Source organism: Microcebus murinus, chromosome 8 (genome assembly GCF_040939455.1).
Source record: "Microcebus murinus isolate Inina chromosome 8, M.murinus_Inina_mat1.0, whole genome shotgun sequence".
In the NCBI taxonomy this organism is placed as follows: Eukaryota; Metazoa; Chordata; class Mammalia; order Primates; family Cheirogaleidae; genus Microcebus; species Microcebus murinus.
The window spans coordinates 62,692,551-62,719,385 of NC_134111.1; the positions used below are offsets into that span (position 1 = coordinate 62,692,551).

The 26,835-nt window shown below is 35.3% G+C and overlaps 1 protein-coding gene across 2 annotated transcripts in view; it reads left to right on the top strand.

Moving 5' to 3' along the window:
• Positions 1-23,511, top strand: part of FAM171B (family with sequence similarity 171 member B) — a 62,937-nt gene extending 39,426 nt beyond the window's left edge. The window contains exons 2-9 of one of the 2 annotated variants that reach the window (XM_012779479.2): positions 632-865; positions 3,753-3,845; positions 5,951-6,109; positions 12,813-12,983; positions 15,116-15,232; positions 21,102-21,225; positions 21,492-21,714; positions 21,872-22,194. In XM_012779479.2, coding sequence (XP_012634933.1) covers positions 632-865; positions 3,753-3,845; positions 5,951-6,109; positions 12,813-12,983; positions 15,116-15,232; positions 21,102-21,225; positions 21,492-21,714; positions 21,872-22,060 — 1,310 coding nt within the window. In that variant the 3' untranslated portion in view covers positions 22,061-22,194. Of the gene's footprint in view, positions 1-631; positions 866-3,752; positions 3,846-5,950; positions 6,110-12,812; positions 12,984-15,115; positions 15,233-21,101; positions 21,226-21,491 lie in introns of both variants that reach the window. The other variant, XM_012779478.2, reaches the window with a different exon arrangement.
• Positions 23,512-26,835: the final 3,324 nt, after the last annotated feature.

A 26,835-nucleotide genomic window follows, 5' to 3' on the forward strand; every position in this document is an offset into this window, starting at 1 on the left:
GAGCAATGCATTGCACTACTACCTTATGATGACTATGATGTCACTAGGCAATAGGAATATTTTTTTAGAGACAGGGTCTTGCTCTTTGCCCAGGCAAAGTACATTGGCACACTACCATAGCTCATGTAACCTTGAACTCCTAGGCTCAAGAGATGCTTCTGGCTTAGCTTCTGGAGTAGCTAGGACTGTAAGTGTGCAACACCATGTCCAGCTAATTTTTAGAAATTTTTTGTAGAGACAGGGTTTCACTATATTGCCCAGCTGGTCTCAAACTCCTGGCCTCAAGTGATCCTCCCACCTTGGCCTCCCAAACTGCTGGGCTTATTGGCGTGAGCCACTGCACCTGGCCTCCATTATATGTTATGGAACCACTGCCATATATGCGGTCTGTCGTTGACTTAAACATCCTTATGCAGGGCTTGACTATATTCAAATTTATTTAGTTCTAGGAAGAATAATGAATTAGTTAGAATGTTTTCGCTTCTTTCTTTATCCATCCATAAATACATATTTCCTAAATTTAACAACAGTTTTGTACTATTATTCAGACATGTTGAATGGCATTTAAAGTATAGTGACATATGCAGTCTAGGATATAACACGCTGCACTTTCTGTCTTTTTCTTTTCCAGTGTCTGTATTTATGCTGAAAGTCCAGGTGAATGATATTATCAGTCGTCAGTACCTGAGTCAAGCAGTTGTAGAAGTGTTTGTAAACTACACGAAGACGAATTCCACAGTAACTAAAAACAATGGTGCAGTGTTGATCAAAGTACCCTATAAATTAGGACTCAGCTTAACTATTATTGCTTACAAAGATGGCTACGTGTTGACCCCCCTGCCTTGGAAGACCGGAAGAATGCCAAGTAAGCATTTAAAGAGTGTTTTGTATCCACTAAATATAAATGATTTTTTCTCCCTCTATTTGGGGAATATCTTGTTCTGGTAAGCTGAAAATGAGAGTGCCAAAGTGAAGTCAGTATAGGGACATTAGAAGGGAGCATGAGTTTAAAGAAAACTTTGTCTTAGTCTGTTTGGATTGCTATAGCAAAATAACTATAAACCAGTTGTCTTATAAACAACAGAAATTTATGTCTTACAGTACTGGAAGCTGTGAAGTCCAGGATTGAGGTGCCAGCAGATTTGGTGTCTGGTGTGGGCCTGCCTTCTGGTTTATAGATGGTGCCGCCTTATTGTGTACTCATGGGGTAGAGTGGAAAAACAGTTCCCTTGGGCTTATTTTATAAAGAGCACCACATTTACAGGGCCTGTGCACTGTATGTTAAAAACATAAAAAGCAATTGAGGTTGGAAAAATATTTGAAACAATGAGGGGTGATATATTTATTATAATATGTAAAGAATTAATACAAATTAGGGGGAAAATGTCAAGTCCTACCTTAATGAGGTAAATGGACAAAATCATGGCCTAGCAATTTTCAAAACAGGAAATACAAATGACTAGTAAACATGACAATGTGCTGTATCATCTTAATTATCTAAGATATGTACACCAAAAAAATGCACACTTTAGATTTTTCATCTTGGAGAAGTTTTTAAAAAAGTTATTGTCCTCAGTATTGATAAAGCAAGGCAGGATCAGCATTCTTAAACATTGTCAATGGGAATATAAATTGTCAAAATTATCTGGGTAATAAATTTGAAATCTATAAGTCAAAAGTCTTCAAAATATTTATAAACTTTGATCCAGTATTTCATTTCTAGGAATCCATTCAAACACAAACATACAAATAAATATAGTGGACAAGCATTTGTGTACCAGGATGTTGATGTCAATATTTTTCTAATAGTGAAATGGATTCTAAATCTGTAATTTTAGCAGTCATTAAATCTTGATACTTAAATGAAATATGTGTCATTAAAATATTATGAAAAGTTTTTATTGAGACAAATGCTTACATTATTAAATGAAAAAAAGCAGAGTAAAAATATTCTGTATACAATATCATACTTGCTATTCAAAATAAATCACAGGAAAAATCAATGAAGAGGCCGGGTGTGGTGGCTCACGTCTGTAATCCTAGCACTCTGGGAAGCTGAGGCGGGCGGATTACTTGAGGTCAGGAGTTCAAAACCAGCCTGAGCGAGACCCCAACTCTACTAAAAATAGAAAGAAATTGACCAACTAAAAATATATATATAGAAAAAATTAGCTGGGCATGGTGGCGCATGCCTGTAGTCCCAGCCACTCGGGAGGCTGAGGCAGTAGGATTGCTTGAGCCCCAGAAGATCGAGGTTGCTATGAGCGAGGCTGATGCCAGGGCACTCACTCTAGCCTGGGCAACAAAGTGAGACTGTCTCAAAAAAAAAAAAAAAATCAATGAAGAGCTCTGTACTATCATTAGTGGTTGTTTCTGTGGTGGTATTGCAATGTCCATCATTTTCTTCTTCTTCTTTTCAGTATTCCTCAACTTTTTCAAAGTGGGTATCACATCCTTTTATAATAAGAAAAATTTTTAAGTGAAAAGAAATGTGAATGTTAAGTTTTGCTGGGTTCAGAAGATTCTCCTCAGGTTTAATAGCCTTAAAAAGCTGTCAGGGCTGTCCCCTTACAAGCTACCTATGACAGAGAAAGTATTCAAATATGGGATAATGCTCCACTTATCATCATCTTGAAGTCCAAGCTATGACCCCACCACCTCTTCTCCAATTTAATAAATCTGTTAATAATCTAAATGTTACTGTATTCTAGAATTGAAATTATACTTTCGTTTGGTGATTCTCTTTTTCCTGTGGAAGAAAAGGAGCATATTTCATTTTACTTCCCAGGATTGTGTATGTTCTATACCTTACCCTTTTTCCATATTTCTTTTAAGGTTCTTTGCAATATCTCAAAATATTAAAAACATTTCCATGCAAATGTTTTATCTTCTTTTAAGAGGCTTGAGGATACTGTTATTTCTATTAATTTTAAATACTTCTATAGCATCAAAGAGAGATACCAAATGAGAGCTTGTGCTTTGGATAACTCCTCAAAACTTATTTTTCTTTTGCAAGATTGATAAGTTTATTTGATTTGTTCTCATTTATAGAATGGTATTTTGTCCTAGCTTGTTGCTCCTGGTCTTGAGGCAATTTGTCTTTCAGGTGATCTGCACTTATTCATCCCACAAGTTATCTCAGCTGCCCACTCTTGCAGGCTGGTTCAGCTCCATGCTGTGTTACTACCATAGGTTGCCTGTGAATCATTGTCTACATTAAATTGTTTCCTCCTCTGCCAACTCAGAGTCCTTTTGGCAAACCATACCGTGTGCAGAAGAGCATTGTGCTCCTATGGGAAGTTAAAATTGAAGAGTGATTGTAGTCTCTATCTAGAGAACCTTGAATCATGGAGCCAAGAAAAAACTTTTGAAAAATGTTTAGAAGTAAATAACAAATAACTTGTATAGAGAGAATAGCAGAGGGTTATTCAAGCATTTAACTTGATCATTTACATCTGGAGTTAGTTATAGACCATCATTAGTCATCTTGGTACAGTCTACTATAAGGAATAGGAAAGATTAGTGAAATAAGATAGTAATGCCCAATGCTTTCTTCTCATTTTATTGTGATCTTTTTTCCTCCATCGTATTTTATATTCATTCCTCCTTTTGAATCGTTATTCCTATCAAGCAGTTTGGTGTTTTTTTTTCCTTTTTTCCCACTTTTTAGGACTTGCTGTCACAGAACTATATTTGTCCCAGTTTCATTTCCCACATTAAATAAAATATTCTAATTGTGCTATATTTCACAGTATATTCATCAGTTACACTTTCACTGTTGCCACAAAGCCAAGCAAATATATGGCTATTTGAAGACACTGTTTTAATTACTGGAAAATTAGCTGGTAAGTGCAATACTTCTTACTTTGTAAGTAAACACTTAAAGTTATTATTAACTGTTCTTCTTGACTAATGAATCAATGTTAATTCTAACTTGAGAAAAATCTAAATTGATCAGTGATTAGTGCTGACTATGAACTAATCTTTATTTTACTATCAAACTAATAGTATGATTATTTTGTGTAGTGGGAATCAATTTTTCCTTTACTATTTTAGCCTCCTAAATATGAACATTTGCCCTTTGGAAGTATTGGAAAAAGCTTCCGTCCTTCTTTCCTAGAACAGGGTAGGCATGTAATTCTCACAATTTGGGAGGCTGAGGCGGGAGGATCACTTGAGGCCAGGAGTTCAAGGCCAGCCTGAGCTACATAGCAAGACCTTATTTCTACAAAAAATAGAAAAATTATTTGGGCATGGTGGTGTATGCCTGTAGGCCCAGCTACTTGGGAGGCTGAGGCAGGCAGATTGATCCCAGGAGATTGAGGTTGCTGTGAGTTATGATGATGCACCATGCCACTCCAGCCTGGGCAACAGAGAGAAATCCATTCTCAAAGAAAAAAAAAATTCTCACTTCTTAACCTCCATAAGATATTTCATCAGGAAGGTGTTCAATTTGTACAATGAAAGTATGTTATCCCTGTGCGTGAATGTATTTGTTGTAAAAGGAGGACAAATAGGAAACTTTAGGAATCTATAAAACCTTACAGAAGCTCAGTTAGATATTTCACTTAGTGTACATGTTTTCAGTTGTAAGAAATTTGGATCTTCGACATAATTGAGCCACATATTTTAAAAGAGTGAGCTGTATAGATAGTACCTGCAAGCAATCAGAAGGCATCAGATTATGCTCTCAAACAACTTAACCACGCAAGAATATATATTATAATCATGTTGTTTTGCTTAACTATTCTCCAGGTGGTATTTTAGCTTCACACATAAAAAATAAAGTGATTCAGGATTCTCTTATTTTTTCATTTATTGTCTTGCAACTCTTTAAAAACTGATACTTTATTCATTTTAATTATTTAACTGATTACATTTGTCTTTATTAGTGATCTAATGAAGAGTCCAAAAGCAAAAGCTAATGTTCTTGATAATTTTCAGTTGTAGTGATTTAAGTTGATCTTTGAATTCTTAAAATGTGTTGATTACTGAATTATCGGTATTTTCACTGAGCTCACTTGATAATTTTAGAATATAATCATTTTGAAGTTATTGACATAATATTTATAAGTCAAATGCCTTGTCTTTGGGAGACTTTTAATGTGTGATTAATTATCTGATAGAGAAACCTAGTCATTTAAATATGTGGCTGAATGTCAGATACTTTCTGTTGTAAGTTGCTAAAAACCAAGTTCTAAACTATCTTACGCCCAAAGGAAACCTTTACTTATTTATCAAATAATAAGTCCAGAGTAGGACCAACTTTAGATATGGCTTGATCAGGACTTAGTAGAAATAATTTATAACTGGTTTTACTCTCTCCATTTTTCAACTCTCCACTTTTTGAATATTGCCTTGATTTTCAAATGAGCTTCTATTTTTTGGTCACAAGGTGGCTGTTGCAACTCCCAGATATATACCTGCTCATATAAGATCCACTGAGGAAAAAGCAAGCCTTCTAACCTCCCCCTCCCGCCCCCCCTGCCCCCCTGCAACGTCCAAGCAAAACTCACAGTGCATCTCATTAACTGTGCTTGGGACAGGACCCATCACTGAACAAATCACTGTGGCTAAAACAATAATGAGATACTTTAAGTTGGTTTAAGTCATTCTGGTATGCACCATCAACTCTACTGCTATAACCCTAGGAGACCCCAACTGAACCACATGGGCTAAAAATGGTCATTGTGGTGTTTCCTAGGGTGAAACCCAAAAATGGGTGAGAAAATTCTGGGCGACAGAATCAAGTAATACAAGGGTGCCTTGTGTAATCTAAAGAAAAGCAAATTTCTTATTTAGTCGGTTCTGAATTTAAAATAATTATGAGAAGATGTTAGTGATGTTTAGAAATGGTTATAACTGCTTCTTTTAAAGTACAATGTTGTGACCCATGGTGCTATGCTTGACATGCATTTTTCTATTTATTAATGAGGTTTCCTTTTTTCAGATGCCAAATCTCAACCAAGTGTTCAGTTTTCAAAAGCCTTAATTAAACTTCCTGACAACCATCACATAAGCAATGTTACTGGCTATCTTACAGTTCTACAACAATTTTTGAAAGTGGACAATTTCCTGTATACAACCGGAATTACTCTCAATAAACCAGGTATTATCTAACATTTGCATAATGTAATCATATTTATGAAAATTACATAAATCTTTCAAATATTTGTTTAGATACTTAGTTATTAGATATTTAATATTCATTTAAGCTTCAGAGAATACATGAAACTTTTGAAACAAATCTAGTTATTAAAATTTATAAGAAATCTCCTTTTATGCAATGAAAGAAAGATTATACCAGTCTTTAGCATACATTATTTCAAATTAATGGAAATTTCCTTTCATTTCATTTAAATTTATTAAATTTTGTTTGATACTTGCTTTGGATCTTAAGCAAGATATAGTAAATAATTATTGTGTAACTTTAAAAATACTTTTAAAAATCAAAATTTGATTTGAAGTTTATACATATCTTTGCATGTTTTGACCTACTTATTAATATGTGAAGTGTCAATGATTGAGCTATAAAAAAATTTATGTTTATAGACTGGAATATGCTTTTTTCTTTTGATATGTATTTGCTATTCTTTGAATAAAATATAAATATTGAAAACATATGTATTCCAGAGTCAACAGCTCTAATATACTTATAAGGCTGTCACAAAAGTTAAGAGAATGATAGAAATATACATTTAAAAATACATTCATGAATAAGTCCCTTAGAAGTACTCTATATTTCCTGTGTGCATCACTTGTTCCATCATTTTTACCACTTGTTATAACACCACTGTTTTAAAATAACCTCAGACAATCTATAATTTTGATGGTTTTAGTTGTATCATATTTTTGGTTCATTTCATATTAGGAACAGCCAGAAATGACAGTAATAAGGGCAAATTAGTGTTTTGTTTAGATAGGGTTTTTGTGTGTGTGTGTGTGTGTGTGTGTGTGTGTGTGTGTGTGTGTGTGTTTAATCTTCTGCAGCTAATGCTATCTGTGCCTCAGCCAGAGGACCTTCCCTCTTCTGTAACAAACCTGTGTTTCTCTACTCACATCTGTGACTGCCTGAGGGCATTCCCTAGTCTAGGAAGCAGGCTTGGCCCTCACTTGGGGCAAGCTCTCAACCAATGACAGACAAAGAGTTGGTTTGGCTGGGACAACTCTGAGCCAATTTCCATCCCCAGTGGGCCTGAGTCTGAGTTGCCACAGTGATAACCTGCTTGTTAACATATCCTGTGTGTTGTCTTCCTTCCTTCTGTGTTTTGCCTACAGCCCTTAGTGGTAGGTGCTTTTGTGGATTACCACCCAAGTAAACTATTTGCACTCAAATGATCTCAGGGTCTGCTTCTTGAGGAAGCTAATCTAAGACACCTGCCAAGATTTTCCAGATGTAAATTGTAGTATGCACAAAAACATTTACAAGAATGGTACTGGTGCATGCTATCACAGATGATGCTCGTGTGCTGGAGGGTGTTCATGCACAAGACTCATTAGATTTAGTAGGAAAGAGTGATAGTGACCTCTGCTCTCCAACGATCCTAACTGCTTGAGATTATTAAATGTTTTGATTATCCTGAGAATGCTGCATCATAAAGAAGGTTGTACAACAGTGCTGCCAAGTGGGAATATTCTTCTGCTCTGTTCAATGTGGTAGCTGCATGTGGCTTTCTAGCTCTTGAAATATGACACTGAGGAACTTAATTTAAATAGCCACATGCAGCTGGTGACCACTCTATTGGACTGCACAGTTGTAGAGCTCTGTGGGTAGAAAAGTGTTCTTTTATGACAGTTTTTTCTGTTTGTCTTTCAGTCTCTTTTTCCCCTTGTACCATTCATTTTCCCTTCTTTGTGAGTTGGCTGTATCTCAACTGATGTGTCAATCCCAGTGGTTCGTGAAGCCCGACTGCATAGAGGTGGGGTTGAAGCAGGCACTTCAGAAAGCCAGACAACTGGATTTACTAAGCAGTTGGATATATTATAGTTACTTCAAATTATATAACACTTAATTTGTGCTTACAATGGATTACTTACCTATGTACTAGTCTATAAAATATGTATGGCATTACTTTGATCATCTGATGTTAATATTTCAGGCAATTTATTATAGTTAATTATCTAAATAGTGAAAATTGGTAGTTACTCTGATAACTGAAGACATGTCTGATGACAGTAGTCGTGGTGACAAGAACTCCTTTCCATGGCCAAAGTCCTCCACTGTGGCCTCTCCCCCCCTACAGCCCTCCAGTCCCACGGCCTTCCTTCTTACACCTGCCAAAATTCACTGTGGATTAGGGGGCTTTTTACTTGTGTATTCTTCCTGGAAAGCTTTTTTCGGAGGTTTTTGCATGGATGGCTCCTTATGATTTGGCCATAGCTCAGATGTCACCTCCTTAGAAAGGAGGCCTTTCTTGAACATCTAATTATGTTGCCTTTGTAGACTATCACGAGCTTACATTCAGGTGGGGAAAAAACTGACAATGAATGAATAAACAAAAAAGAATTTTTGTTTGGAAAAACAATATATGCAATTCTTCTATTAATCTTCCTTTCTCTTTTCAAGCTTTGAAGTCTAATATTAATGTTTGAAGTCCAAGTTTATATTCTTTCATTTATAGTATCAAGTGTATTATCAAGACATAATTTTTATCAAATAATATTGCTTAATGATGTTGTTTCATGTTTAATTGCCAAACATACCCATTAAAAATTGCATTTTGGATCTGAATGTTTTTACATAAGGAGTACAGGTGGGTCTGTTTGTTCTAGCATGCCTTGAAACAGATGGTCTTGGAGGAAGGAGGGCCAGATGTTTCAAATCCACATCTGCATTGATGATGTGGTATGGTATAGTATTTGGGTATACTAATGAGATATGGTTTTTTGGTTGTTGGTTTTTAAAAACATTGAATTGGATTCCAGTGTCCTTACATTAGATGACTCTGAGAGAATTAGATAACTTGGGTTCATATTGATTTGTTAAAGTTATACTGTGTAGCCTATGTTTATAAAACATTTAAAATATCCTTAATGTGGATCCAGTAACTATTTGATTTTTTAAAATAATAGATTTGGGGGTACAAGTTGAATTCTGTTACGTGTATATATCATGTAGTGGTAGAGTATGGGCTTATGGCATGCCCATCACCCAAATAGTGTACATTGTACCCCACAGGTAATTTTTCATCCCTCACTGCACCATCACCCTCCTCCCTTTTGATCTTCCAATATCCCTTACACAACCCTGTGTGCCCTTGTGCAGCCATAGTTTAGCTCCCACTTATAAGTGAAAATATGTGGTATTTTTTCCATTCCTGAGTTATTTCACTTAGGATAGTGGCCTCTGGTTCCATCCAAGTTGCTGCAGAAGCCCTTATTCCTTTCTTTCTTATTGCTGAGTAGTACTCCATGGTATATACATTTACCACATTTTCTTAATCCACTCATTGGTTGATGGGCACTTAGGTTGATTACATATCTTTGCGACTGTGAATTGTGCTACGACGAACATACAAGTACAGGTATCTTTTTGATGTAATGATTTCTTTTCCTTTGGAGATACCCAGAAGTGAGATTGCAGGATCAAATGGTAGATCTACTTTTAGTTCATTAAGCAATCTCCATGGAGGTTGTACTAATTTACATTCCCACCAACAGTATACACCACATCCACACCAACAGTTGTTGTCTTTTGACCTGTGTTTTTTTTTTGACACAGAGTCTCACTTTGTTGCCCAGGCTACAGTGAGTGCCATGGCACATCAGCCTCGCTCACAGCAACCTCAAACTCCTGGGCTGAAGCAATCCTCCAGCCTCAGCCTCCCAAGTAGCTGGGACTACAGGCATGCGCCACCATGCCCAGCTAATTTTTTCTATATATATTAGTTGGCCAATTAATTTCTTTCTATTTAAGTAGAGATGGGGTCTTGCTCTTGCTCCGGCTGGTTTTGGACTCCTGACCTTGAGCAATCCTTCCGCCTTGGCCTCCCAGAGTGCTAGGATTACAGTCATGAGCCACTGCGCCTGGCCTCTTTTGACCTTTTAATAATAGGCATTCTGACAGGGGAAAGGTGGTTGTAATTTGCATTTCCCTGATGATTAGTGATGTTGAACATTTTTCATATGTTTATTGGCCATTTGTATATCTTCTTTTGAAAAATGTCTATTCATATCACTTGCCCACTTTTTAAGGGGGTTGTTTTTTTCTTGCTGAGTTGTTTGAGTTCCTTGTAGATTCTGGATATTAGTTCTTTGTCAGACACGTAGTTTGTGAACATTTTTTCCCATTCTGGAGGTTATTTATTTTTTTGATTATTTCTTTGGCTGTGTAGAAGCTTTTTAGTTCAATTAAGTTCCATTTATCTATTTTTGTTTTTATTGTATTTGCTTTTGGGGTCTTAGTCATAAATTCTTTGCCTAAGCCAATCTCCAAAAGAGTTATTAGGTTTTCTTCTAGGATTTTTATTGTTTCGGGTCTTATATTTAAGTTTTTAATCCATCTTGAGTTAATTTTTGCATATGGTGAGAGATAGGGATCCAGTTTCATTCTTCTACATATGTCTATCCAATTTTCCTAGCACCATTTATTGAAACAGATATCCTTTTCCCAATGTATGTTCTTGTCGACTTTGTCAAAGATCAGTTGGCTGTACGTATGTGGCTTTATTTCTGGGTTCTCTATTCTGTTCCATTGATCTACCTTTGTACCAGTGTCATGCTATTTTGGTTATTATAGTCTCGTATAGTTTGAAGTCAGGCAAGGTAATGCCTCTAGCTTTGTTCTTTTTTACTTAGGATTGCTTTGGCTATTGGGCTCTTTTATTGGTTTCATATGATTTTAGAATTTTTTTTGAATTCTGTAAAAATGTGTTTTTTTGCCATTTAAAAATTACCTTTGAAAAGGACAAGATGAAAAAGACAACAATTTTTAAACCATTTAAAATTACCTCAATCAATCAAACTTTTAAGATTCAGTAGTGAAAGATAATAGAACATTAGATCCAGTAAGGATATTAGAGGGCATTTAGAGAAAACAATATGCATTGCATCTGACTCCAGGTCCAGTGCTCTTTCTACTCTGAGCTGCTGCTTACCAAGAAGTACCATCTTTTTAAAAATCAATGCATGATATCGATGATGGTATTTTTTATAGGAATTATGTTGAATCCACATATTGCTGTATATAGTGCAGAATGGTCATTTTAACAATATTTATTCTTCCAATCCATAAGCATGGGATATTTTCCCATTTGTTTTGTCTACAATTTCTTTCATCAGTGATTTGTAGTTCTTGTAGGGATCTTTTACCTCCATAGTTAAATCTATTCCATATGTGTTTTTTTTTTCATGCATCTATTGTAAATGGGATTGAGTTCTCAGCTTGGTCATTGTTGGTATATAGAAATGCTGTTAATTTTTATACATTGATTTTATAACCTGAGACTCAGCTGAATTCATTTATCAAATCTAGGAGTCTTTTGGAGAAGTCCTTAGTGTTCTCTATGTATAAGATTAATATGTTGAATAGAAGTGGTGACAATGGGCATCCTTGTCTTGTTCCAGTTGTCAGGCAGAATGCTTCCAACTTTTCCCCATTCAGTATGTTGTTGGCTGTGGATTTCTCATTTATGGCTTTTATTACTCTAAAGTATGTTTCTTCTATGCCAAGTTTTTTGAGAGTTTTTATTATGAAGGGATGCTGGATTTTATCAAATGCTTTTTCTGCATCTACTGAGATGATCGTATGGTTTTTGTTTTTAATTCTGTTTATGTGGTGAATCACCGTTCTTGACTTGCATATGCTGAACCATCCTAGCATCCCTGCGATAAAATCCCCTTGTGGTGAATTATCCTTCTGATATGTTGTTAGATTCCATTTGCTAGTATTTTGTTAAGGATTTTTGCATCTATGTTCCTGAGAGATACTGGTCTGTAGTTTTGTTGTTGTTATTGTATCCTGGCTTTGGTATCAGGGTGACACTGGCTTTGTAGACTGAGTTAGGGAGGATTCCCTCTCTCTTGATCTTCTGGAACAATTTCAGTAGGATTGGCACCAATTCTTCTTTGTACATCTGGTAGAATTCAGCTGTGACTCTGGTCCTGAGCTTTTCTTTGTTGCAAGATTTTTTATTGTTGACTTAATCTTATTACTCGTTATTGGTCTTTTCAGAAGTTTTGTTTCTTCTTGTCTTGATTTCCGGAGGTTGTATGTTTTTAGGAATTTATCTATTTCCTTTAGGTTTTCTAGTTTGTAAACATATGGTTGTTTATGATAGTCTCTGATGATCTTTTGTATTTCTGTGGTATCAGTTGTAATGCCTCCTTTTTCATTTCTGATGTGTTTATTTGTATCTTCTCTGTTTTCTTGGTTAGTCTAGCTAGTGGTTTATCAATTTTATCTTTTCCAAGAACCAATTTTTTTTTTGTTTCATTGATGCTTTGTGTTGTTTTCTTGGCCTCTATTTCATTTAGTTCTTCTCTGCTCTGATCTTTGTTATTTCTTTTATTCTACTAACTCTGAGTTTGGTTTGTTCTTGTTTCTCCAATTCCTTCAGGCGCGAAGTTAGGTTGTGTAGCTATTTCATATTAAGATGAATAACCCTGGGTGAAATAGAGTAACTAGATATTTTAGATTCTAGATATTAGATAGATTAGATATTAGATAGATTAGATAGATATTAGATATTAGATTAGATATTAGATAGATAGATTTAGATATTTAGTAACTAGATATTTTAGATATTTTAGATAATTTGTTAGGTCACTACAACCTCTGTTTATGTATGATTTTAATAAACTCTTTTTTTTAGGTTTTGAAAACATTGAATTGACTCCTCTTGCTGCAATATGTGTGAAAATATATTCAGGAGGAAAAGAATTAAAGGTGGATGGCTCTATTCAAGTTTCTCTTCCCCTTCTACATACAAATGATATAAGTGCAGGGGATCGAATACCTGCTTGGACATTTGATATGAACACAGGTATGTGAGCTAGGTGAAGATATTCTGAATATTTTGAACATTTTCTTTTAAATATTTGAATCTTTTGTCTTAGAATTTGATACAGCTGTAGTTTTTCAGTAGCATCATTATTTTACTTTGTTAGTGACCAAAATTGGCCTCACTTTGATTAATACAGCTATGGGGGGAAATTATATAAAAAAATAGCATTATTATATCATTATACAAAAAAACCCCAATATTTATTTACATTCCCTTGCCCTTTTAATATCTAACATTTAGAGAGAAATAAATTTTTTAAATTATTTTTCCTTCTAGGATTTTTTTCTTTTTATAGGCAATATGAGCTTATCTAAAAGCTTGGTTAAGGGAATTGAGAGATGTATGCTAACTTCACAAAAACAAACAATACTGTGTTATTAAGAGACAGAGTGATTATTACTCCCCTTCCAGGGAAAAAAATCTTTACATACCAATTTTCATCACTGGGTTTTGCCTTCTAAATAGCATCTAGAATTATTATGTATATATTCCTCCATGGCTTCCCTTAGTTTTGTTCTTGTGCTCCTTTGTAAATAAGGTAGGAATCTTAGTTACCAAAAAAAAAAAAAAAAAAAAAAAAAAAAGAAGAAGAAGAAAAAGAGATGATCAACCCATAATTGAAAAGTCCCGAAGTAGGACTGCCTTGGGTGAGGCATGCTACAAAGCCTAAGCAGTTTTATAGGGTTTGGTTTCTTTCGTCTGTTTCCTCAGTGTTAGCTTCTTTCTAGGGTAGTATTTCCCTTCAGAGTGACAAGAAGGCTGTAGGTGCTATAACTTTATACTTAGCCAGGTTGAAGTCCAATGGAAAAGGGATTCTTTTCCTAATAGCTCTTAAATTCACTGCAGTTCTCTGCACAAGCTCTTGGATTCACTGCAGTTGTAGAGTGGCGTTTGCATGCCCATCTTGCACACATTTATGTAGGCTTAGGTTACCTGTTGAAGCTGGGGATGGAATCCCAAACTAGTCATGTGGACTGAGAATAGGGAGTGGTAGCTTCTCAAAGGAGAGACTTGGAATGGGATTTCACTGTAACTGAAAGTATGGGTAGCGAGGCCAAAAAACCACACACATTTTCACTATAGAAGATAAGCAGTAATATATTTATGTTTTTAAGAAAGAGTAGAAACTATACAACCGTGATAATATCCTATTATGAATCACTGTCCATTTATCAGCAGTACCATTTGGAACAAGTCATTTAACTTACTTAGGCCTTAGTTTCCTAATTTGTTGAATGAGAAAGTTGTTTTAAAGCACTTTAACAAAGAATAGCTGCTAAACGTTTGAGTCCTGGTTTCTGCTTGTCCCTCTTAGCAAATGTCTTTGTTTCTAAAGTACCTTTCAGTTATAAAATTTTTGAATTGATTTATACCTATGCAACACTTTATGACTATTTAAAAAAGCAATAGATTAAATCATTCCCATCATTTTAAGTTTTTGTACCTTTAAAAAGGCTGTTTTATATGTTATAAGTAATTTACTACAAGAAATCAAATCAAAATACAAATATATACCAAACTTGCAGCTTTGTTATGCCATTTATAAATAAAACTTTATAAAAGATATAGGTTTTACTGAATTCTCTTTTGTGTGGATGGCAAAATTTTATTATCTCAACATTTTTTGAAAGTTTAAGAAAGTTCTAAAAGAACAATGCCAACAGTACTAGAACAAAATATTTAATAAAAAATTAATAAGGCCATAAAACACATACTGTGTTTAATCACAGTCCCACAACAGATGACAAATAACTACCTGATGATGAATTGAGATTCCATTATTCACACCCTTAAAAGATATCTCAATGTGCACATTTTAGACATTTGGAGAGTCATGATTTTTCTGAATATCTCTGCATTGTATCCTTTATTTATAATGATTTGTTTTGATCATAACAAATCATCCAAATTATTCTATTTTATATATTATAGTATGTCTATAATATGATATAATATATATTATCCTAGGATAATATATTGCCACAATTTTCATAATCTTTGAAAAAGTCCTGTGAAGTATGCTATAACCTATGATTGTTAGCAAAATCCTATCAGCTCTAAAGATATATAACCATAACTAACTGGTATTTTTTACTTACCTTCCTTTTTAGGTGCTTGGGTAAATCATGGCCGGGGAATCGTAAAGGAATATAACAGTCATCTAATTTGGACATATGATGCACCACATTTGGGCTACTGGATAGCAGCTCCACTTCCAGGAACTAGAGGTATTGTAAAAATTAAAGTAATATTTAAAAGTAATCCAGTTAGTCTTGCTGTAATTGATATCAGCAGACCTCAGTTTCATTCTAAGCATTTCCACTTACCAGCTTTGTGACACTGGGAAAAGCACTTAATCTCTTGATCTCAGCTTTTTTTCCATGTGTATAAGAAAAGATTAAGCTCTGTGAACTCTAAGTCCCCTTATATGAATATATGATAGATCAATCTGTGAAGACTGAAGTTTGATTTTCTTGGTTTACTTTGTCATAAATAAATTCTACCCAGATCAGTTAAAACTTTTGGTTTCAAACAACAGAAAAAGATTTTGGATAATTTAAAGAATTTACTGTATTAGAAGTATGTGGAGAGTTCACCGGATCCTAGGAAAGGCTGAAGAACCAAATGCTAAAAGCCAGGAATCCCTGCAGCGCCAGGAGGCCCAGTTAGCAGGCCTGCTTGACTGTCTTTGCCAGGTTGCCGCTGTGTGATGGCTGGCTCCAAGCATTTCCAGTCTTTTCCTCAATGTTCCTGATCATTATAAGGATGAAGAATGATTATCCCATTGGGTCATGAGTATACCCTTCATAGGGGTATGGGGGGAAAAGTTCCAGAATAATAGTGCCCTCTTGAATAATAGTGGCTATTTCTAAGAGAAGACAAGTGATATACTAAATGATAATTGGACTTACATATTGAACAGAAAGTAGATGGAAGCTGGTGGTAAAAAACAATGAATTGTCCAGTAGGGACATTCATATTCCAGGAGAAATGAGCATGTCCTTAGATTTAACATGGTATAAAATGATCTAAATAATTTGTACATAAGGAAACCAAACCCTACATTCATCTCAAGTTGTATAAATTTCTCAAAATACTCAAGCATTGCCTATTTTATCCATTAAATCTTCTTGAAAAAAAAATCTTCTCACCTGCTTTTGTCTAGGCTGGTTGCACTGTCAGCCTGCTACCACTTTCAGGATCCTTGCGTGTTTCCTGCCATAAATTGGGTGTTTTTTTCGCTTTCTCTACCACCAGCTTTGCTAAATTAACTTTCTGGTCTTCAGCATTTTGTTGCTGCCATCTGTTGTCTCATTTTCCTTTATCTTTGTAGGTTTGTGTATTTACAGAATCAAAACAAAGCAACATTTAGTGAAGATCTTAGAGTGAAAGTTGAATGTATACATCTAATTTTATCATCTTCAGTCATGTGTCAGGGATGATCCTTTGGGTTTGTCAAGTGTTTTTGCTTCCAGCTGAGAGGCAGCTACTGCTGACTGCACAGCAGATTAGGGATAGTCCCAATACGTACCTTGGTCTGGGACATGGATGACCTTTTACATATGTTTCTCTGCAGCATTCTACCATCTAACTTTATAACAACTATTATTTTGAAGGCTCTCAGGGTTTTCTAAAAGAGTTTTGGTAAGCCAGTTTGATTTTTATTTTCATTTTATATTGGCAATATTTGAATTTAAAACTATCCATGATAAGACTTTTCAGTGAAGCCAAAATTTAGTATTCCAGTAAAAGAAATATGAATCATTATCCATACCTGATCAAGAGGGATGTTCTTTTTGTTTCTATTTGAATTTAGTGCTTACAATATTATTTTTAGAACCAGAGGATAGTTACTTTTGCTCCTCATGATGTAAAATATCATGCAGTCTTGCCAGCTGTCTGGCCTTATCCCATTCTAAATTTGCAACTATAATGAAATATTGATGAAAAAGAATAATTAATATTTAATACTTTAACTCAATTAAATCCAAGTTATTTAATTTTTAATAAAAATAACCCTAAGAAGCATTTGAGTTTTATAAATGAATATACGTCCACTAAGAATATATCTGAAACAATCAATTTATATAAGATGGCTTTGTAAATTATAAAAGCCAAAATTGTTTTCTAAAACAGGTAAAGTTCTGTCCTAGCTTATCTGTTAGAAAAGATTTTGTGTGGATCAGAGTACTAAAATAAAAGTATGGGATTCTCAATTAGTTTGAATTAGAAACCTTCTAGTGATTCTTTTGAAAAATCTATTGTGCAAGCATATCATAAACAATGGAACCCCATACTAGAAGTATAGATAACTTGATAGCGCTGGCTTTGCTTGTAATTAATTGAGTGAGCTTGAAATAGGTACTTACCCATCTTGAGTGTATTAGTTTTCTTGTTTCTAAAGCAGGGGAGTTGGATATTGCCTTAGTCTGTTCAGGCTGCCAAAACAAAATACCACAGACTGGATGGCTTAACCACTTCCATACAAGCATCGACTTTAGCTGACAGCCATGATATGAAGGCACACAGCTAAGCGTCGACTTTTAGAGTCAATAACAAAACTTCTACGACAGTACTCCGAATCAAGGCAATACAACCCTTGTACTGCATCAGAAAGTCTCATTTTAGAGAAAGACATTTTCCAGCACCTTACAATAGTGATAAAACAAAAAGGAAAAATCCATTAAGAAGATGTATTGTACGCTCAAAAAATAATAAAAGGCGTAGTACTAGATACTATTGTAAACAATGTAATGTTGGCCTATGTGTAGCCCCATGCTTTGAAATTTATCATACCAAAGAATAAAATTTATCGTAATATTCAAAAACTTGCCTTATTTCTTGATATAAATGAAATAAAACTATAATTTTGAATTCACTTTTCTAATTTTTCATTTATCAAAATAAAATTGTGAACATTTAAAAATAACATAATGAAAACATATATGTATATGTTACCTATTCTGATTTACACTACAAGTAAAGCTGCCTGTAAAATAAAACAAGCTTTCAGTGCTTTAAAGCTTTCCTCATCACAAGAGCAAAATGGATTCGTCGTCAATGCACAGCACAAACTATCCCGTGGACTATGAGTGCCGGTTGTGAGCAAGGTTTCATGGCTGGTGAGCGCTGTACCGAAGTGGTTAAACAATAGAAATATAGTTTCTCACAGTCTGGAGGATAGAAGTCCAAGATCATGGTGCTGTAAGGTTTGTAGATGTTACCTTCTCACAAGGTCCTCACGTGGCCTTTTCCCATACCAACCAATTCTCAGTGGACATTGACTGGATGTCCTATAACTCAGTTCAATTCTGATACTCTCTATTATGAAGTTAGCATCAGATCCCACAGGTTAAGGGCTCAATCCTACAACACTGTCCCAACTTCAGATGCCAATTCCAAGTAGCATGTCCCCAGGTGACCCACACTATTGGACATGGCTTCAAATTGGGGATTCCCACAACCTTCTCCCTTAGGCTCAATAATTTGCTATGGAGGTTCAGAAAACTCAGGGAAACACATTACCAGTTCATTATACAGAGTATAATAAAGGATACAGATGAGAAGCCAGATAAAGGAGTACACAGGGCAAGGTCTGTAAGGGTCCCGAGTGCAGGAGCTTTTGTCCCCATAGAGCTGGGGTGCACACCACCCTCCTGGCCCATGGATGTATTCAGTGTTCTGAACCCCATACTTTTGGGATTTTTATGGAGGCTTCATTATATAGGGCATGATTGATTATTAACTCAATCTCCAGCCCCTCTCCCTTCCCCAGAGGCTGGGAGTAGGGCTGAAGGTTTCAAGCTTCTGACCATGGCCTGGTCTTTCAGGTGACCAGCCCCCATCCAGGAGTCCACCAACAGTTGCTTCATTGGAACAAAAGACTCTCCTATCATCCTGGACATTCCAAGGATTTAGGCACTCTGTGTCAGGAACTGGGGTCAAAGACCAAATAATAGAACAAAAGATTCTTCTAGCACCCTTATTGCTCAGGAAATTCCAAGGGTTTTAGAAGCTGTGTCAGAAACTAGGAGAGAGAGCGTGTGTGCGCGCGCGTATAATGTCACAATCCCTACCTAATATTCTTAAACATTTAAAGATGTGATTATTACTATAAAATCAAAATTGGTCCTATGATGGGCTAATTAGTGTCTGATGTGCCAGAGCTACTTTAGTAATAATGTGGTTATTATAATGTACTAAATTTTGTTTTTTAAATTAAATTTTAAATAGAATTCCTTGGTGAAAATGTTAAATGCAAGAGATTAAAATAATTTTTCAGATTGTTGTGAGAAAGTAGTTGGCAGAGCATAGAATTTAATAAACAAGTGTTTATTAATGTTTTCAATATGCATTTCCAAATCTATTTGAATGAAAATACATTGTGATGTTCTACTTTTCTAACCCCCAGGCATACACACAAGCACAGATGCATACTCTTTTGCTACTGTCTTATGTATAGGATTTGGAGCAAGCCCAATAGTTATCAACCTATTTTCCAAATGTGAGTTCTGTTGGATTCCTGTGGGGTGAAAATTGCTGGCATTACTCCACTGTGGAAACATGTATTAATATATACCCAGTTGTAATCAAACTTTACTGTCCTGCAGCTCTTGATCCTCCTTAGGAGTCTGCAGATAGGATTAAGTTACTTGCATTTCTTTTTTTGAAGAAATTTCATATTATGCATTGCTCTACTTGTTTGCCTATTAGAAAAGATAAAGGCTTTATTTTCAGTCACCATCTGTGAAACTGTGGCCAATACTAGAATGTCTTTTATACAACCTTGAAGCTTCATTCAACAACAAAGGTGTGGTAGAGCTAACACTGAGTGTTCATCATGAACCAAGCACTGATCTGTTTCACAAGTATTAACTCATTTCATCCTGGACAACTCGCATGGGTTAGATATAACTGTTATTACTGCTCTACAAATGATGAAGGAACTGAGATACAAAGAAATGAAACTTGCCCAAGACCACATAAAAATAAATGATGAGGCCAGGATCCTAATTCAGACACTCTGGTTCCAAAGTCTATATGGAAATCCACAATGCTGCTTCTCTAAACTTTTAAAATCATTATTATTACTTTGCCTTTATAAAATTAGACAATAAAGAATTTAAAAAATAGACTTAATAGACCTGGTGGGTCTTTCAGTTTCTTCCAGTGTCCTTGGTGCTGATGGAAGCCTCATTTGTATATATGTGTGCTCTGTCAAAACAGGAGGATAGTGGGTCAATTGTGCCTCTGCTGGGCTTGGCTTACTTGGGGTGTTGTCTTGTTCTAGAGTGTAGGTGGAAGGAGTTATAACTCATAGTTCTTCAAGTCCCAGAATTTTTGGATCTCTCTATTCCTTACATCCCTGCTTGCTTTGGCAAATTCTTTTTTTTTTAATTTAACTTCAGAATTTTTTTAATCAAATGCAGCTAATCAACAGTCACTACCAACATTGTATTTCAAAACCTCTTAGCACAAAGCTTAAATTAGTTAGAAATATTTTCTCCCAGATTATTTTGCCAAATTTATTGCTACTTGGGTTACCACTTTACTGCCTCTTAAAACCATTTCCTCACTACTCATTGTCTAATCTGGAAGCCAGTGTCAATATTTTAGGTTTCTGTGATAGCAGCATCTAGATAGCAATTTCTGCAGGCATTGCTACAGTAACAAACAACCCTGCTGTCTCAGTGGCTAATAATATCGAACATTTATTTGCTACTTATATTTTACAAGTGTTTGGGGTTGACTTCTATACTGTTGGGCTTGGCTTGGTTCAGTTCAATGGATTTTCTCATTCTAGGCCCCAGGTTGAAGAAGTAGTGACTTTCCAATGTTCACATATTAGAAGGCCTGAGCAAGAGAGCAGAGGCACACCATGCAGCCTCACTTAAGGTGTGCTCACATTTCATTGGTCAAAACAAGTCAACTGGTTAAGGTCAGAGAATAGGGAATACTTTACCCACAGGGAAGTCTGCCATAGGAGAGAAGCAAACAAAAGTGTGTACACATACTCAATTTGCCTCACCCAGAATGTGACATAGTTGAACATTTGATCTAAAATAACATTTTCTTTGTTTATATTGAACCATGTAGGTTCAGGTGTAAATGAAGATTCCAAGGACATAACTGCCTACCACACAGTGTTTCTTACAGCCATATTAGGTGGAACAATAGTCATTGTCATTGGATTTTTTGCTATACTGCTTTGCTATTGCAGGTAAGAACAATATTCATGTATATGAATACACAATATTAATGTGTATGATATGAACCATCAAATTATAGTATTTCAGTATGTTCTGTGCATTACAAAGTTTATTTTAGAAATAGTTTAGTCTTTGAAATATGTAGATTAAAAATAAAAACGGATATATTCTAACAGTAGCATTGAACCTGTGATGTGCAGATTGTGGGGTTATTTTGAAAAAATGAACCTTTCAGATCATAACTTTTAAATATTTTTTGCCTTCTCTTCTATTTTAGGGATAAGTGTGGTACTCCACAGAAAAGAGAAAGAAATATCACTAAGCTTGAGGTTCTCAAGAGAGACCAGACGACTTCAACAACACACATAAATCACATCAGTTCAGTCAAAGTTGCATTAAAAGCTGAGGACAAGTCACAGTTACTCAATGCCAAAAACTCCTCATATAGCCCTCAGAAAAAGGAACCATCAAAGACAGAAGCGGAAGAAAGAGTTTCCATGGTAAAAACTCGGGACAATTTTAAAATCTACAATGAAGATGTTTCATTTTTGTCAGTCAATCAAAATAATTATTCGAGAAACCCAACGCAGTCTTTGGAGCCCAATGTAGGATCCAAACAACCTAAACATATTAACAACAATCTATCTTCATCTTTAGGTGATGCTCAAGAGGAAAAGAGGTATCTCCCAGGGAATGAGGAGGTGTATGGGCGTTCCCACATTCCTGAGCAGCTTATGCATATCTATAGCCAACCCATTGCCATCCTTCAAACATCCGACCTCTTCTCCACTCCAGAGCAGTTACATGCTACTAAGTCAGCTACTTTGCCAAGAAAGGGACAGTTAGTCTATGGCCAGTTGATGGAACCAGTAAACAGAGAGAACTTTACACAGACATTGCCCAAAATGCCAATGCATTCTCATGCACAGCCTGCAGATGCCAGGGAAGAGAATATCATACTTGAAGGTCAACAGAGTTTGCCATCCCAGACTTCAGATTGGAGCCGATATTCGAACAGCTTACTGGAATCCGTCTCTGTTCCTGGAACACTAAACGAGGCTGTTGTAATGACTCCATTCTCATCGGAACTTCAAGGAATTTCAGAACAGACCCTCCTGGAGCTGTCCAAAGGAAAGCCCTCCCCCCATCCCAGAGCCTGGTTTGTTTCTCTTGATGGAAAGCCAGTCGCGCAAGTGAGGCACTCCTTTATAGACCTGAAAAAGGGCAAGAGAACCCAGAGCAATGACACAAGTCTGGACTCTGGGGTAGACATGAACGAGCATCACTCTAGTAGAAAGCTTGAGAGGGAGAAAACATTCATCAAAAGCATGCATCAACCCAAGATCCTTTACTTAGAAGATTTAGACCTCAGCAGCAGTGAGAGTGGAACCACTGTCTGCTCCCCCGAGGACCCCGCTTTAAGGCACATCCTAGATGGAGGGAGTGGAGTTATTATGGAGCACCCTGGGGAAGAGTCCCCGGGAAGAAAAAGCACTGCTGAAGATTTTGAAGCCAATACATCCCCCACTAAAAGAAGGGGCAGACCACCACTAGCCAAAAGAGATAGCAAGACTAATATCTGGAAGAAGCGAGAGGAACGCCCACTGATCCCCATAAATTAACTCCTAGGGTGGTTGTGTGTCTGCTGTCTTGTGCTGTCTATTCTTGCTCCTTGTTGTAAATTGCAGTATGAACTTAAGAAGCTGAGACTGAGCAATCTCATGGTCCCTGGACATGTCTCAAGCAGAGTAATAGTGAAATGGTAATGCAGTAATCAGAAAGATACCAAGAGACCTATTCTTTTCATTTATTTTTGGGTGATGAATCTGAAGTATCCAAGTTTTCAAAATGTAAAATGGCATCAAGATATTATCTGACAATGTTGCTCGATCAACCAATTTAGCCCTGCCTATGTTAAGAATAACACAGTGAAACATGTACTACTAAAATTGCTTACAAAAAGGTTGCCTCTGCCTTGGTGACTACCCTATGGAACATTTAGAAATGAAACTGTCTTCTTCAGGTATCATGTTTTGTGAAATATTATTATTTCCTCCTCTGCCTGTACTTGAGAATTACTTGATACATGTTCTGGACTGATGTTTATACTGGAGTTTAAAACCAAACATTTTCTGAGATAAACAGCATGTGTATTATGTCATCCCAAAAGTAAATCCTACATTCACATAAGATGAGCAAGAAGCTGCTTGGTCATTAGAGATGGAGACACCAGCTCTTTGATTGTTTTTGGATATAATTTCACAGAATAAATAAGATGTTAATTTCTTATTTCAAAATTTGAGAAATGAATGTTCCGATACTGAATTTTTATTTTAAATTTACTTTTTTTCTACCCTTCAACAATCTGAAAAAAACGTCTGTGACTTTAGTTTAAGGCTCACTGATACATGTAGGCTAAAGTCAGTTTTAGTATATTTCCTCTATTCCAAAATCCCAATCTCAGTCATTTAAAGGCTATCAAGTTAAAAAATAAGAAAATCAATGATCTGACAATTTTTCATGAACACCAAAAAGTTAACAAAATATGTGGAGATAAACATTAATTTTTTCCCCTGAAATGTTGATGGGCAGAAAAAGAAATGCCAGTTTTCTGAGACTTGAAAATACCTTCAGGATATTAGTTCTACATCAGATGTTGACATTCATAAAAGGGGTATGAGGAAAATAGTTTCAACTTCAGGGGAAAAGTAAAAGTTTTTCCTTAAGTCACTGATAACCTTTACAACATTTTTTTCGGTTTTGTACGTAATATATCCACATTCTTTTCATTATAGCAAAGAATTCAGTGTGCATACATTTAACAGCTGTTTTTAATTGTGTCTTCAACTCTGAATTATCATTGGTATGTCCTAAAAATGAAAGTTTATTGTTAAGTAAAATCAACTCATCCCATTTTTCTTAAAATTTCCATGAAGACAAATATCTGAAGCACTTTTCCCTTTTTCCCTTGGGGGAAAAGTGAAACTAAATTGATTTTTCATCCCCTATTATTCAAAATGGGAGCAACATAGAGACCCAAACCAGGCAAACAAGTTGAAAGAACCAAAATGGCCACATTAGCTTTAGTAAAATTGTAGATAAATGTACAATGAAAGACAACAGCTTTCTTCCCTAAGATAGTAGACTTCAGCAATTTTTTCTTATGACCACTTCTGAAACATGTCCTGTCAGGTAACTGTCCTACCTTTCTATATTAACCCAAAGAACATAAAGACCTAGGCAAATGTTTGCTATGTATTACCCCAATCCATAGAAGAAATAAACATTTTGTGTAATTCCTAGGCTGCTGCTTTTTATCATTAGAGTAGTGATAAGGCTCACCATTAGATGAAGCTTCTTATTAGTCCTATACAGAAAGATACATCAAAAGCAGCATGAATGAAAATGATTTGGAAAAGGTTAAAAAGTTAGTACTCTGCTGAAGTGCCTTTGATATAGACCTGCATTATTAGAAGGATATAATAACATCTTACGTGTGCATTTTCTGTTAGCCAGATTATACAGATGTGCAGTTTTATTAAGAAATAGAGTTAGTGTTTCATGTTGGAACAATGAATTTTGCATGTAACATTTCGCTTTTGTGTGTTTAATCCTTTTTTGAATCCAGTATATATTGATAATTGTTTATGTTGGATTGAGTTAGAAACTATATAGCAAAATGTTGTACCTCCTCAATATTTTTAATGTATATATTTTCCCACCTTTAAATAAAAATGTTTCATCTCAGCTTGGTAATGAAATACACAGATTGGTATAAGGGTATACCATTTTACCATTCAGGTATGGCATTTATTTTATTCATTCTTGTGTAAGGGAAATGAGACTATGTATCCCAAGGGCTTTTCTAGAACTACTTGTTTGGTTTCAGAATAAAACTTTTTTCTTTATACTGCACATGCTGTTCTCAATTGGGAATTATAGGCAATTTATGTTTTCTAATGATCAAAAGAATGTGACTTCTCATTTGTGTGTAGTTCACAGATTTCCTGTTAAAAAGCTGAAGCCATCTACTTTTTCTTAACCCAAAAGTGATAAATCAATACTTACAACTTTCTTAAATTTTTAAATTGAAAACCAATACAATTTTTCTGCAAATGGAAACCTAGATAATTTTAGTCACAAATTGTTAACATTTGTGGATTATTTGTATATACTTTGGATATACCTTAAAGGCAAAATTGTCTCAACTGATGGATTCATTTACTAAAGCACAGTTATATGTATTTTTGAATACATAATATGATCTTGAGAGTTTGTAAAATCAATTTTTATGACTTTATGCAGTTATATAGGGATTATACCCTTTTATAATACATAGTAGGCCATGAAGATCACAAATGTTGATGAATAAAAGCACTTCCTTTGCTTTGGCAATCATTTTCAGATCATTTTCTGTGTGTTTGAATCCTCTGGTATCAATATATAATATAGGGTTTTAGAGATCTGTGGGTCAAATTATGTCCCTCAAAACTTCCCAGAAAGATAAAGCTCAAAGTTACAAATTCATTTACAAGGTGTGAGTTACTCATTTCCCCATGTGCCAGCATTGTAAAGGAATTCAGCTGTATTAATTTCTGTTTCAGACCTAGAGTTGACATTTTGCCCCTTGTTTCCAAGTGTTTCTATCTTTTGTATTCTTTCAGAGAACTCTCATATTTCAGCGTATTTATTGATGTTACTGCTATATTTACTGCTGAAAACTGTAACAATCTGAAGATTTGTAAAATGTTAAACATAGTTCATTAAAAATAATAAAGTAAATCTAAAATGTACTTGATGCATTGTTTAATTTTGGATAAACTATAAAACATTCCTCTAGAGTTGTCTGTCTAGTACACATTCAATTATTACTTTTTAGTCATTATATTCCCTGAAGTAAAATAAACCCTTTGTTTATATAATGAACTTGATATATCTTTTATGCTTCATGTCTCCGAAGTTCACATTTTTACTATTAAAGCTGAACGTAGACAAATTGTTTTCCATCTAGTGAGACTTATTAAGATAATCTGATAGAATGTAAAACAAATTATAATTCCCAAAACACCTTAGAGAGAAAATGATACATATTCCCTTCACTCCCTTTTAAAATACTCTTTGGACTTTAAACCTAAGTCAAAATGATAACACAGAGGCTGTTTGGACTTAAAATGTTAGATCTCCAAGAGAAGAGATGCTTAGTCAATTGAACAATATTTAAATTCAGGCAGTTTGTATTGGGGAGCTTTAGAGTGTTTTTTAGAATCACCATAGCTGCCATGTTTTTAGACATTTCCTATAACTTTTATAAATTAATGTACTAGAAATAGCTTCGATCAGTTTGATGAAAATTGGGCTCTGAATCCACTCACAAGTACAGTGGAGATGATGGCCCCCCCATACTGGCATTGTGATAGATAATTCCACATGGAGCCCTGAAAGTGCCAGAGCCCAGAGCCCTTTGTTCCAGGGCTTGGTCTGCATCTAAGAGAGTCCTGGAGTCTTGTCAGAAATGATTTCTTGGAGTCTTGTCAGAAATGATTCAGCCCCCGGAGGAGTCACAGGAGACCCAAATTCTCAAGGAACTGATTTGTGACAAAATATACTATAAATCAGAAACG